This window comes from Typopeltis vanoorti, chromosome 1 (assembly GCF_054136105.1).
Source record: "Typopeltis vanoorti isolate ZY-2024b chromosome 1, IOZ_Tvanoo_1.0, whole genome shotgun sequence".
Lineage (NCBI taxonomy): Eukaryota > Metazoa > Arthropoda > Arachnida > Uropygi > Thelyphonidae > Typopeltis > Typopeltis vanoorti.
In genome coordinates this window covers 60,230,022-60,245,636 of record NC_143549.1, presented here as the reverse complement: position 1 = coordinate 60,245,636, position 15,615 = coordinate 60,230,022, and the positions used below count along the sequence as shown (strand labels likewise).

General features: G+C 34.4%; 1 protein-coding gene across 1 annotated transcript in view; it reads right to left on the bottom strand.

Moving 5' to 3' along the window:
• MAN1 (LEM domain-containing inner nuclear membrane protein MAN1) overlaps positions 1-15,615 on the bottom strand; it is a 296,543-nt gene that overhangs the window by 74,166 nt on the left and 206,762 nt on the right. The window contains exon 12 of the mRNA XM_090397559.1: positions 3,212-3,299. Coding sequence (XP_090253685.1) covers positions 3,212-3,299 — 88 coding nt within the window. The remainder of the gene's footprint in view (positions 1-3,211; positions 3,300-15,615) is intronic.

Below are 15,615 nucleotides of genomic sequence, written 5' to 3'. Positions count from 1 at the left end.
CATTGTGATCAGCATCCAGGTCATGTGCCAGGTCAGATTTTTCCAGCTTATTGTGGATGATGCAAGACTTCCTGCAGTCATTGTTTGACCAAATTCTGTTTGTCCAAAGTACAAGTAGAGACAATCACAATGTTCATAGCAAACACCAGAGAGGTGCGGTTTATATTTTGCAGAGGATAACCAGGAGGATATTTTGTTAACATACATACATACATTTAAGATTCAGTCCATCATGAAATCCTTACTTAATAGAGCAATTGCTGTCTGTTTCAGTCCCAAGGATCTGTAAGTGGAACTGAACACATCCAAAATGCCATGCTACAGAATAACTTCACTCATAGAAGATGAAATACTTCAATGACATCTACAAGCCAGTTCTTAAGAACCCTGAATCTCTATGGCATGTTCTGATTCCATACATTGCTAGTATTTTTGAAGCAATTGCAAAGATCCTGAAAAGACAGTTTAATTCCTATATTCTTCCCTGTTAACAAATTCTTCTGCTGGTTATCCCCCCAAAAAAGATAAATAGCTTCCCACCCACCCCTTCTCTTTCTCCCTCCCCAGTGTTTACAGGTTCAGTGCAACTGCCTCCAGTTGTTCTTTGCATAAATAGGACTTTTGGTTGAAAAGAACTAGGAACAGCAGTACTTCAGCATCCACAATAAGATTGAAAAATCTGAACTGGCACAGAATGGACTAGATGCTGAACCGCAATGTCCTCTGATCCCCCCCCCCCCCCCCCCCCACACACACACACCTGTTACATCTGTGTCATTTTAAATTTGAGTGGCCGTTTAAAGCGAGTGTTGAAGTGCTTCTACACGTCCATGCTGAAATCATAATGAATGTCTATCCACTGCAAAGATATGTGAGCATCTCACATATCTTTGCAGTGGATAAATGGCAAGCTGTAACTCTCTTTTTGTATGTAAATTTAATAAATTTAATTGCATTTGGAAGAAATTGTTGATAGGAAGCTAATAACGATACAAACTTAATCATGTACTGCACCCCTTGCATACAAATCAGCAAATGAATGATGATATTCAGGTACAGAAAAAAAAAAAAGTATTTTCACAGGAACTGTTTTAAATGTTCTGATAATATTTAAGCTTTAAAATTCATTCCCCTGGTGAGCACCAGCAATGTGTGTTTTTTATGAAACGTGTTTAAGTTTTTTTTTTTCTGTTAAATTAATTTAAAGTTGCATATTTTTTCAAGTACTGGTTAGTTAAGTTTTCAGAACAATTAACCATCATTTTATATTTTGGTTTAAGCCAATAAGAATAATTTGGTCAGCTAAATCTCAAATTGCCAGCCCATCATTGTTCATTCAGTATCCAGGTAGATACCTAACAGGGTGCACCACAAAAAGGTGAGGATTGGACATTAGGTCAGAAGCCCTGGTTGGTTCTCCACATTCCTTTAAAGGGTATGTGAAGGTCTCCTCTCAGTTATACAGCTTTGACCATTAAGCGCAAGTAAAACATTTCAGCTACTTAGGCATGACCTTTAGTGAAGATGGTAAATTAAATATGGAAATAGACAACAGAATCAACAAAGCTGGTATGGTAGGAAGTCAAGTGAATAAATTTATATGGAATAAGAGAAAAATTAGTCAAAACACTAAATTAGCTGTATACAAGACGGTGCTTAAACCAATTTTAACTTATGGATCTGAGAGCTGGGTTAGAAGTAAAACACTTGACCAAAGACTAGAGACTGCAGATATGAGAGTCCTGAGAAAGATTAGGGGCATGAACAGATGGCATCAATGGTAATATCATATTAAAAGTGAGGATATTAGGAAAGAACTTGACATTGTCAGCATCCAGGAATGCATTAGCACAAATCTTAGGTGGTATGGTCACTTAAACACAATGAGAGATGAAAGATTAGCAAAACAAGTGTTCTCTGCCAGGTTGGCAGGAAAAAAAGAGACCCAGAGGAAGACCAAGATGTAGGTGGATTGATATGGTAAAAAGTGCCTTAGAAGATAGAAATATAAGATATGATAATGTTGGAGTCTTGACAGGTAATAGACTGATTTGGAGAAAAATTGTAGATAGGAAGTTAGTAAAGATGTAAATTTTTCATGTAGTACTATCATATCCTGTACATCCACTTGAAGGTACATAGCAGGAATTAGATCTTTATGATGATGATGAACAATTAACTAAAATATAATGTTTAGTGATTAATCATAGTCAACTCTCATTGTAACAAACATCATTGCTACAATGAGAGTTGACTATGATTAATCACTGTATTCCACAGACACAAGTCTGTGGAATACTATGGCCACAGATTTGCACCATTAAATTTCTATTTGATTAAGAAGTCCACAACATTATCTTCACAAAAAAAAAATTGAGGAACAAAAATAGCCTTGTCTGCATTCTTTGTATAAAAGTAAGAGTGATTTGAAATTGTTGCAACAGTCATCGAGGATGAAGAAAAATATATACTTGATTATAACTCAATTCAATGCGGTTTTTATTTTTTTGTTTAAATTAAGGGGACAAAAAACATAACATACAAAATAACTTTGCATACACACTGACATATTTTACAAAATAACTGTTTTGAAAAGTTAGAACAGGTGAAAGAATAGAGTCGTGGAGCATGTTTGCTTTATTGGCCTAAACTGTACAGGGTAGAGAAAAAAGACCACAGATCTGTTCAGACCTGATCAAATGCACTGAAAATGTAGGTGAATTAACTTGAATTTCTGAGAAACTTACCACCAAATACCAGGAGTAGCATACCAATTCCTGACATACAAAGACAAAGTGTCACTCTAAATCAGGGGAAGAAGAATTTAAATAGGTGATTATGTAATAAATGATGTGTTGAATTGAAAAAAAGGCTGTTAATGGTTTCTTCATTATTTAGAAAGGACCAAAAGTAAGATATACTCCTATCTTACCATCTGGTTTCTTTTTTAAGAACGGATGGATTTGAAATCTGCATGATAGATGCTAATAGGAAAATAACAAAAAAGCAATATAAAATAAGGATTGAATTCCTGAGGGAAAGATTTTGGGAACTAGAAGAATTCTATGAGACTTGGACTGATCAAATTACAACTCCCTTTTATAAGTGGGATTTTACATACATACAATACAACACTTTAAAAAAATAACATAAAACACACACACATATATGTATATTAGTTTGCTGACAAAAAAAACATGCATGTACTTACATTTCTGGATCAAACATGTTGCGTATTTTAAGATATTGTGTTACACTAAATGGGGGAACATTCAGACCTCTCCCTGAGCTACCAAAAGCTGAAATATAATATTCAAAAAATATCTTCACACGTTTTCAAAATAAAAAAATAATTACAGTGAAAATATATATCAGATATTCATTATTATAATTTACATTACAAATTAAAATTAATATTGTGTAATATTTCAATATAAAAAAAAATCTGATAATCTTGATTAACCCAGTTCAGGATGTATTTGTGAAAACATTGCAAAATATGTTCCATACAGAATAATGTCATCCTTGATAAGGGGTACTTAAGGGTCAAAGCTATATAACTGAGAGGAGACCTCCACATAGCCTTTAATGGAATGCAGAGAACTGACCAGGGCTTCTGACCTAATGTCCAATCCTCACCATCTCGTGGTGCACCCTGTTGAGTATCTATCTGAATACTGAATGAAAGAGGATGGGCTGGCAATTTGGGATTTAGCCGACCAAATTGTATTCTTATGGCTTAAACCAATATACAAAATGATGGTACAACATGACAAAATTTCATGGCGTCTGGGGCGTCGCCCGGTTAAACAACAACCCCTCGTTGTTTTCGCCAGGGAACCAGGGCGAACAGCGAAAAGTCAGCTACTGCAACAAATCTGAAAGCACACCCCAACATCACCAGAGTTAAACATCGGTACTATCAACATAAGAAGCCTGAATGACAAAGAAATGGAGCTAGCTGAAGAATTAGATAAGTACCAGATCGACATAATAGGGGTGACTGAAACTAAAAAAGACAAAAAATGGTGAGATCTTTCTGAGCAATAAATACAAAATGTTATATTCAGGAAATGACAATCAAGGAAAAGAAGGAGTAGCTACAGTATTCAACACAAAATACGAGGCTAATCTTCTTGAATGGCAGGCAGTCTCAAGTAGAGTGATGTGGGCTCATATCAAAATGGGAAAATGGACAATGAGATTTATTTCTGCCTATGGTCCCACAGAAGGTTCTACTAAGGTAGAAGTGGAGGAATTTTTTGATGCTTTAGAAAAAGCAACTGACACAATGAAAAAGGAAAAGTTGGTCCATGTTGGGAATCTAAATAGCAGAGTAGGAAATGATTGTGAGACAGAAAAATATTTTGGGAAAATTTGGAGAAAAGAGCAAAGCTAATAATAATGACAAATACCTGTTGGATTTCTGCTCAGGACATGGACTGGTTATTACTAACACCATATTCCAACATAAAAATGTGCACAAATTCACATGGAGAGAAAGAAGCAAGGAATAAGAAAAGTCTCATTGACTATGTTATTGTTCATAGTGATGTTTTCTCCCTGGTGCAGGACACCAGAGTGTACAGAGAATTTGAAATTGGAAGTAATCACTATTTAATCTTGAGCAGGATAAAATTGAATTTCATATTGAAAAGAATAACATGTACGAAAGTTTTAAAGCAAATAAAAAGTTGAGCAGCTCTCAGATGTGAACTGTAGACTAAAATACACAAAGATTACTGAATTAAAAATGAAAGAGTTTGAGAACAGGAACCAAACCTCGGATATTCAGTGGCAAGCCTTGAAGAAAACATTGATTGATTCAGCCAGAGAAGCATGTGGTGAGGTTGTCTGCAAGGATAGAAAAATCAGAACTCCATGGTGGACACAGGAAGTTAAAGAGGCAGTGAAGGAAAAAGAAGAAAGCATATCAAAAGTTCCTGGCAAATAAGTCAGCTTTTGCTCTTAGAGAATACAGAGACAAATGTAAGAAAGCGAAACACTGTGTAAATCTAGCTAAACAAAAGTCATGGGAGGGAGGACTTTGGCAAGAACATAGAAAATAAATATCAAGAAGGTGTCAAAATATTTTGGAGGTTGTTGAAGAAGATTAGAAATGGAGGAAAGAGTGCTGTAAAAGGAGTTAGAGATGATAAAGGTGACATGAAAACGGGAGAAAAAGATATCTTTGAAGTATGGAGTAATTACTTCGAAAAATGCTAAATGAAATAAGCAGGGCTAGCACAGTGGTAAAAAACACGCAACAGGCATACAGTCAGGAATACATATCCCTACTTGAAGTAGAAAATTCCATCAAAAGATTGAAATGTGGAAAGTAGATGATATTTGACCAGAAATGCTGAAATATGGTGGTATAAGTCTTATAATGGCTACACTGCACAGTTCAGAAAGCTTGGGCAGAGGGATGAATTCCCGATAATTGGAGTAGAGCTCTAATAGTACCTATATATAAAAAAGGAAATAAAACTGAATGTGAGAATTACAGAGGTATTTCCCTACTGAGTGTTCCTGGCAAGATCTATGCAAGTATACTCGAGAAACAGTTGAGAAGAATTGTGGAAGAAAAGCTTGGTGAAGAAAAAGCTGGATTCAGGCCAAATAGAGGCTGTCAGGATCAGATCTTAACTTTACAACAAATAGTCGAGAAAGCATGGGAATATAACAAAGATCTGTATTTAAGTTTTGTCGGTTTGGAAAAGGCATATGACAAGGTGCCAAGAAAGAAACTATTCAATACGCTGCAGTTATATGGTGTCAATGGGGCATTATATCAAGCAATACTTAGTCTTTATTTGAGTTGTAAGTCAGCAGTTAGAATTGAAAGAAGTACAGGAAGGTGGTGGAATGTTAAATCTGGTGTGAGACAAGTATGTATATTATCCCCTCTGTTATTGATTATCTATATGGATCACATTATGAAGGAAAGTGGTATTAAACATGATATCAGAATTGGAGATGTTAATGTCAGCTCTATGCTTTTATGCAGACGATGTTATTCTTCTAAATAAATCTGCTACAAGTTTGCAAGATTCCCCGACTAAATTGAATAACTGTTGTAATAGATATGGTATGAAGGTCAGCATTGAAAAGACAAAGACAATGAAAATAGGCAGAATCATTGAAAATGTCAACTGTGTTGTGAATGGAGAACCTGTGGAACAAGTAAAATATTTCAGCAACTTAGGCACAATTTTTAGTGAAGATAGTAAATTAAATATGGAAAAAGACAACAGAATCAACAAAGCTGGTATGGTAGGAAGCCTTCTTCTTCCTAACATTGAATTTAGGCCAAGTGGCCAGTTCCGGTCTCATGCCATCTCTTTCTTGGTCTGCCGATTCTTCTTTTTCCACTTATTTTTTATCTGTATAATATTTTTAGTAGTCTGCTGTTGTCCATTCGATTTAAATGTTCTAGCCATTTTTGTTTATACTGTCTTATGTAGTAATTAATTCTTTTTATTTTCAGGGATTGTAAGATTTCTTCATTTGTTTTGTGGTCCCACTTGATATATCCAGCTGTTTTTCTGAGGAACTTCATTTCTGCTGCTTGAATTCATTTTTCATCTTTCCTTTTCATGGTCCATGTTTCGCTTCCGTATAGTAGAGTTGGTTTTGACAAGACATTATAGTCTGATTCTAGTGTGTTTTTGTACTAGGGATGGCTTAAATATATTATTTATTATGCTATTTACTTTGACAAAGTTTGATATTTTGTGTCTATGTCTTTTTCTTCTTCGTATGATAGATCACATCCCAAGTATCTGAAAGTGTTTACTTGTTCTAGTATTTTATTATCTATCACTATTTTACTTCTTATTGGGTTTTTTCCTTTGAATGCCATTATTTTTGTTTTTTCTTTAGATATTGTCATATCATATTGTTTTGAGATATCATTTAATGATTTTAAAGATCTTTGTAAGTCATCTTCAGTTGTAGCTAATACTATTTGCTCATCTGCAAATAGTAGTGTATCTATCTTCATTTGCAGGGTCATTTGTATACCAAATGGGTTAAGCTGTTTCCAGATTGTTAATATTTCATTTATATATATATTGAAAAGAACAGGTGAGAGGATACATCCTTGTTGTACTCCTCTTGATATATCTTTCCATTCTGAGATGTGTTCTAATTAACTGCTATTTTATTTCCTGTATATATTTCTTGAATAGATTGTAAAAGTTGGTTTGGTATGTTTAAATTGGTTAATATTTTAAACAATTTTTGTCTACTAATTTTGTCCAAGGCTCTTTCATAATCAACAAAGGCCATGTGTGTTTCTTTTTGAAATTCTCTTCTCTTTTCTATTAATGATTTTTAAGTAAAAATTGGATCTATGCAGGATCGGCCTTTTTGGAAACCGTTTTGTTCTTCTAGTAATTTGTCTTCTACAATGCTGCTTAGTTTCTCTTTTAATATTCCTGCATATATTTTATATCCTGTATTTGGCAGGCTAATTCCCTTTTAATTATTGCAATTGTCTTTATTTTCTTTTTTACAGATTGGGATAACAGTGCTTTTTTCCAAGAGTTAGGGGTTTTTCCAGACATCCAAACCATATTAAAAAATTTCAGAAGTCTTTCATTAAATTTTCCACCTGCATTTTTGTATAGTTCTATATTTATATTGTCTTCTCCTGGTGTTTTCCTATTTTTCATCTTCTTTATTATATTTTTCAGTTCTAAGATTGTGATATTTTCTATTAGGTCATTCTTTGTCTTATAAAATTTTATTTCATTGTTCTCATCTGTCCAAAGATTTTGGAAATAGGTCACCCATTTTTCTAAATCTATTGTTTGTATTTTTATATTTTCTTTTATTTCTTTATTTATGTATTTTATTACTTTATAGGTTTTGGGTTGTGGCTTAAATAAATCCTTTTCTAGTTCTGTTACGAAATTGTTCCATCTTTCTCTATGTTTTTTCCTTACTTCTTGTTTTGCAATCGCACTATTTCTTTTATACTCTATTTCTGCTTCTATTGTTTTGGAATTTAGCCATTTCTGGTAACTGTCCTTTTTGGTTTTTATTATATTTTCTATTTCTTTGTTCCAGTCTCGTAGTCCTCTTTTTCTAATCCATTTGTGCTTTATTCCTAAGGTTTCTGTTGCTGCTTTTGTGAGAATTTGTTGCAAATTTTCCCATTCATCTTCTATGTCACTTGATTCATGTGTGGTTTCTGTTTTTAAGTTTGTGCATTTTTGATATTGTTGTCTAACTTGAGGATCCTGTAATGAAGAAATTTTGTAGCTTGGCTGGTAAGAATTTTCAATTCTATGTGTTTTTAGCCACTTTGGTTGAAAACAAATTTTTGCTGATACCATATAATGATCAGAGTTTAATTCAAAGCCTCGATATGCTCTTACATCTAAAATTAACTCCGCTAATTTAAAATTTGTGATAACGTACTCAATTACTGATTTGTACCCTCTGGCTGACCAAGTATATTTATGTATTTCCTTGTGCTTAAACATTGAATTCATTATTCTCATATCATTATAAATGACAAAAATCGCACAATCTGCGACCATTTTGATTACATGTATCTTCGTCAAATTTACCTATGTTTGTTTTGTATTTTTTGTTTCCTATTCTGGCATTTAAACCTCCTGCTAGCAGTAAATAGTTTTGTTTGTTTTATCTATGGCATTCTGTAATTCTTTATAAAATATATTACTTTTTTTTTTCTTTTTCCTCTTCTGGTGCATATGCAGCAATTATTGTTATGTGGCCTCCTAATGTCGTCAGTCTAATTTCTATTAGTCTTTCATTCAAATGGTTGTAATATATACAATATTTTTTTTTTAGGGATTTATATACCATAATCATTACACCTGCTTTTGCTCTTTCTTCTTTTTTTATCCCAATGTAGATTTGTATATAGTTGTTTGTTTCTTTTGTACCTTTTTGTTTTTTCTTTGTTTTTGTTATTATACATATCTTTATGTTAACTTGGTATAGTTGTTTATCAAGTTCTTCTTCTGTGTGTGCAATGCTTCTCACAATCCACATGTTGCAAACTTCATTATGTGTTCCTTTTTCCAATTTCGTTTACCATTTCCTGGGTTGTGGTCTTTTCCCTGACAGTCCGTCCGGCTTTTCTTTGATTGAAACTTGAAAGTATTTTGAATTTCCCCAGGGCAGGTTACTAACCTGTCACTGGGTAAGTCTAGTGGTAGGGCTGCTACCTAATGCCTCTGGACAGGCAGATCTAACAGCATTTACTCTGTTAGGGTGTTAAGGTTATATGCCATACTCGGTCACCAGTGCCTCATTTGTACTTTTAGAACAGGATGGACCACGGGAAGGTGAGGTTGACATTTGAGCGGGAGAGGCTATGCATTGCGCTTCACCACCCCTAGGAAGTCAACTGAATAAATTCATATGGAATTAAGAGAGAAATTAGTTGGAACACTAAATTAGCTGTATACAAGACAATGTTCAAACCAGTTTTAACTTATGGATCTGAGAGCTGGGTCAGAAGTAAAACACTTGACCAAAGACTAGAGACCGCAGATATGAGAGTCCTGAGAAAGATTAGAGGTGTGAACAGATGGCATCAATGGCAATATCATATTAAAAACTAGGATATCAGGAAAGAACTTGACATTGTCAGCATCCAGGAATGCATTAGCAGAGCTAATCTCAGGTGGTATGGTCACTTAAACAGAATGGGTGAGGAAAGATTAGCAAAACAAGTGTTCTCTGCCGGGTTGGCAGGAAAATGACCCAGAGGAAGACCAAGATATAGATGGATTGATATGGTACACAAAGTGCCTTAGACGATAGAAATATAAGATCTGATAATGTTGGAGTCTTGACAAGTAACAGACTGATTTGGAGGAAAATTGCAGATAGGAAGTTAGTAATGATGTAAATTTTTCATGTAGTACTATCATATCCCGTACATCCCCTTGAGAGTGCATGTCAGGAATTTGATGATGATGATGAATAATGTCAGAAAAGATTCATTCCTCGGAATACCAAAATTCAAATAAACATGTGTTTGCTTTCATATATATCAAAGGCATTATATTTAAGTAGATAATGGCCTTTGCTATGGTATCAGGTGGACACTAGTTCAAATCTCAATAACTGATAGGAATGCTTTTGAAAATGCTTTTCTGCTTTGGAAATTTATTAGGATTGTCCAATAAAAATTAGATGGTAGATGATAAAATACTGTTATGTTGAATAATTTTTTGTGAGAGAAGCAAGGAGTACCATAAATTCATAAGACAGTCTAAAATACAAATATTTTATTATTATTATTATTATTATGTGACACCTCCAAGGAGTCTAAAGACTCATTAAGGAAGGGCAACTACTCTATTGCTCTCCGTCTCTTAATTCATCAACAACAGCGAATTGCAGCTACCGTCATCATCATCTACACTAATGCCATCTACTAGCCACCATAACCACTAGTATTTCTTTTTTGCCTGTAAATAGTGTGTTTTCTCAAGGCCGATTTACCTGTATGTGGGATGAAAAACCCGAGTTTCTGGGAGAAAAAACCTTACTACCTCTGTATGAGATTGGTTAACACCTTCAATTGAAAAAGCCTATATAAAGATTCCTCTAATCACAACAAGAATCGAACATAGGCCTTTTCCAATCTAAGGGCACAATGTACCGTCGTTCTTCCAATTGTGCTACAGAGAGTATTTTAAATAATGTTTGCACTATGAAACTAGTAAGGAAATTCTGAAAGGTATTTTATCCTATTTGAAAAAACTTTCAATTTCAATATAGGATCAAACTTTCAAATATTGACTTCCTTGAACAACCCTGTGATTTATATTCAATTAACTAAAGCTTCAGTTAACCAGCAAGCTAATTCTTGTATTAAAAATTATGGAAACAACTGGTGTGTTATAATAAAACTTCAGTTTAATATAGACCAGAATAATCACCTGATGTTTCGACCTTCATATCAAAGTCATCATCTGGAGTATACACAAAATATATATGTATATATGTGTATACTCCAGATGATGGCCTTGATATGAAGGTCAAAATGTCAGGTGATTACTTCGGCTATCACCCGATGTTTTGACCTTCATATCAGGTGATAATTATTGGTATATATGTGATTGCAGGAGAATGAGTGCCAAGAATATGAATGTACAATGAATGTATAGAAGAGACAGACAGAGCAAAAGAAAGCATTATAAGGAAACAGCAAAACATTACAACTTATGGAGCAAATGTGACAATACAACTGCCAGAATGCAAGACAAAGAATTTAAATAAATTATAATACTGGAATAAAGTCTTTTTTTTTTTTTAATAGTATAATTTTTGCATAAGTATCAAAGGCATCATCAGTACAGGAATGTAAAAAACTAATCGAACAATAACAATTCCAAAAGCACCACCTAAGTAGCTAATGTAATATAACTTAAAAAAAAAAGTCATTAAATTTCTTAACTTATTTTTAAAAAATATATACATATATATACACAATTCTCGTAGAAAGGCTTATACGCTGGTTATACATAATTATTAATTGACTTAAGGAATTCACAACGTACAATAGAATACAAATTAAATTAAACTTTAATATATATTTCCACTATTTTGGCAACGTCACGTTGCCATTTTCAAAGGAACTAACAATAAAAACACTCAGCCCTATTTCAGTTCACAATGAACTCAGGCTATTTCGTTTGGCAGGGAAAATTCTACAAACAAATAGAGTGGACAGCCATGGGTTCACCACTCTCCCCATCCTTGGCCAACTTCTTTATGGAGACTTTTCAAGAGAAAGCCTTAAACTCTGCCCCACAAAAACCAACCATACGGCTTTGCTACGTTGATGACGATGTGTTCGCTATTTGGCTACATGGCTCTGATACATTCCTCTCCTTAACACTTAAACAACCAACACCCCAGAATCAAGTTCACCCTGGAGAAAGAGGAAAACAACAGCCTCCCTTTCCTAGACACACTAGTCACCCACCAGCCTGATGGAACCTTGGTTTTCTCTGTTAATAGAAAACCCACCCATACAGGCAGAACATTCACCAACAATCCCCCACCCCACAACAATATGGAGTTATTAAGACACTATACAACAGGGATAAACTAATCTGTTCAAATGACAATGTCCTAACCACTGAACTAAATCACATCCTCAACACTTTCTCAGTCAATAGCAAATCCCCCCCCCCCCCCAAAAAAAAAAAATTCAAAAAATATTGAAACCATTAAACCACAAACCTCCCCCGCTTCACAACAAGGATTACTCTAAATCCATAACTACATCTGAGGCACCAAAATGTTAAGAAAACATGACTTGACATCTTGTTACAGACCATACAGAAAATTGGCATCCCTTATCCGCTCCACTAAAGACCAGCCACTTCCCCCGAATATCAGAATTTCAGAACACAAGGACTAGATCCGTTTTCACAGTATAGCTACTCTGGTCTTGCAGACCATGCTCTGGATACACGCCACAGAATACAAATGTATTCTGTGGCGTGTATCCAGAAGTTGCACTTGAACTTGAACCAGAACTTGATACAGTAATACACTGTAGCAAGTTCAAGTTTGAAAGACTTTTCATGGAATCAGCCTCAGCCCTAAGAAACATGCCAAACCTCAACAAATTTGGTTGCATGAGGCTGCCCCAAATTTGGGAGACATACAGCATGAGATCTTCAGCCCAAATGGCCAAGAATATCTACATAGCCTGCTAGGGGGAACCATCAGGACTTTTAGGAGAAACGATAGCTTCCTGCTTCGTCCTCATTTACTGTATGTAGTGCCTGCATGCACGTGTCTTTATTGTAAGTTCCTTTGAAAATGGCAACGTGACATTGCCGAAATATTGGAAATATATATTAAAGTTTAATTTATATTCTATTGTACGTTGTGAATTCCTTAAGTCAATTAATAATTAACACACACACACACACATATATATATATATATATAGAATTAAATAAAATAAAGATAAGAAAGATTAGCCAATTCTAAAAGTACTATCTCCAACAAAAGGAATAGATTAGATCTATTGGATTTGTTTGCGTTAGGAGAGAGAGAAGTAAAGTTTCAAGTTTTTTATAAATCCGTTCCATGAGGAACCAACTTTTGTGAAGGACTCTTGTCTTGTTCCAATGAACTCTGTGTCTAGTGTTGACAGCATGGTCTGCAAGTTCAAACTGTTCAGGCTCAAGATATTGAATACAAGACTTGTGTTCTTCTAGCCAAATAAAAGCAGATCTTCCTGTTTGTTCAAAATAAGATAACCCACAAGAGCAAGAAATCTGGTAAGACACCTGGTTAATTGAGATGTGGAAGCTTGTCCTTAGAAGTTAGGAAGGGGGTAATTTTTCTGATGGGGTGAAAGGCAACAAAAATATTCAGTGGTTTTAAAACTTTTGCTAATGCCTTGTACATAAGGGATGGGAATAAGAGTTATTTCTTCTATATCAAATACAATGAACAAATACAAGGAGATGGGGATACCAAAACTGTTTCAAGCTCTTTTGATGAAAGAATTCTTATAACCATTAGATAAAATAGTGGAAATAATATGTTGTAATTCTTTCTGTAATAGTTCATCTGAAGAACATAAGGGGTGGGCCCTATAAATCAATGTTTTAATAGTTCCAGCCTTTTGACTGCGACAGCAATGAGATTCAGCATGGATATAATGGCCTGCATGAGTCCTCTTCTGAAAAACTGAGAAATGTAGGCTACCATCTGGTTGACAAAGAATTAAAAGATCTAAAATGGCTAACTACTTATTTACTTCTTCTAGGGTGAACTGGATCCTGGGATGAAGTGCATTTAATTTAGAGAGAAATTGTTGTAATTCAGGAGAAGAGCCATTCCAGATAGCAAAAATATCTAGATATCTGAACCAGTGAGTAGGTCTAGGTGAAATGTTGAAAATATGTGGTTCAAAGTGCCCCATGAAGAAATTGACGATAGCAGGAGAAATAGAACTGCTCATTGCTGTTCCTTTGATTTGTTAATATAACTTATTTTTAAAGGAAAAATAACCAGAATGCATTACAAAATCAAATATTTAACAATGTCTGAAGGAAATTCTTGTAGTAATTCAATGCTGTCAGATAAAGGAACATTAGTAAATAAGGAAACATCTAAACTAATCATAATATCTGAAGCATCCAAATGAAGATCCGAAATTTTATTTTTGAAATCCAAAGTATTTTTTACATAAGTAGCAATTCTTCTAGTTGAAGTAAGTAAATTAAATAAGAATTTTGAAATTTTATAAGTGGGGCATTCTATACAGTCTACAACTAGTCTTAATGGAATACCTGGTTTATGAACTTTGGGAAGACCATACAATCTAGGTGGATGACCAAAGAAAGATATGTTTTTTCTTTTGATCTTTGTTCTAAGTAGATACATTATCGACAAGAGAATTAAGTCATTTAATTGACTACCGGTAGGATCCAAAGTGAGGGATCTATAAGTTGAATAGTCTAGGAGTAATAAAGACATTTTTCTCTCATTCTTTTTTATCTTGAACAACAACCTTTCCCTTGTCAGCTTTCATAATAATTAAATTATTATTATTCTTCAATGATTTCAGTGCTTTAATTTCAGAGAGCGAGATTAAGACATGGAGATTTGGACAAATTAAACAGCAGAGAGCTTTAAGGCAGGTTGTCAGTCATCTGTCTTCTCCCAAATTTTGCTCCTCCTCCTCCTTGGAAGTCACCCTCATATCCAAGTCACCAGATTCATATCCATCCTCATATGCTTCAATTTTTGTAAAAGAGTTTTTGTAAAGAGTGTGAAGTATTGTGCCATATGCTTTTGCAAAGTCCAGCAGTATCATCATTATCTAGCTATTCCATTTATCCAGTTCGACTGTCATTCTGTGATAAAAAAAAAAAAGTGAATGCATTACTAAGAAATGACTTACCCTTTGCAAAATCATGAGGTTTCCCTTAGCATATCATATTATTATCCACCCAATTCCTGAATTTTACCTTTGACCAATGGCTCTAGCTTCAATTCCTTTATCATTGCTACTTCTGAGATAACGGTCTATCATTAATTACCTCTGCTTAGAGTCTCAATTATGCAGCAGAACTATTTTTGTCCTCCTTCCATTTTCCCATGGGACATTACCAGAATTGAGATATAAGTTAAATGATCTAGTCAGAAGCAATAGCAATTTCTTTGTGCATTCTCATAATGCAGGATATCCTACCTATATCCTAAGCACCTCTATTCCCACATCAGTTTCTGTCCTATCTATCCCTGTAACATTTCCTCTTGGATGATATATACTCTTGCAAAGTTATCACTCAACTCATTAACTATTTCCAAGCTCTATCATAAGCTTTCGTTAAAGTTATCTTTTCAAAGTAATTATTCCTTTTACCTGCCAGATGACAGAGTTCATTGTTATTTGCTTAGGCCTTCTTGGCTAATCTGATTTTGCCATTCTTACCAAGTGGGTTCACCCTTCTCAGTTGTACCTTGTACTGCTCGTGAGATTGCTGGTAACTTATCTCCTTATATACTCTTAACAATATTTTCTTTTTCTGCAATTCCAAAGTAACGATATTACTCATCCATTGAACTGCTACTTTATTA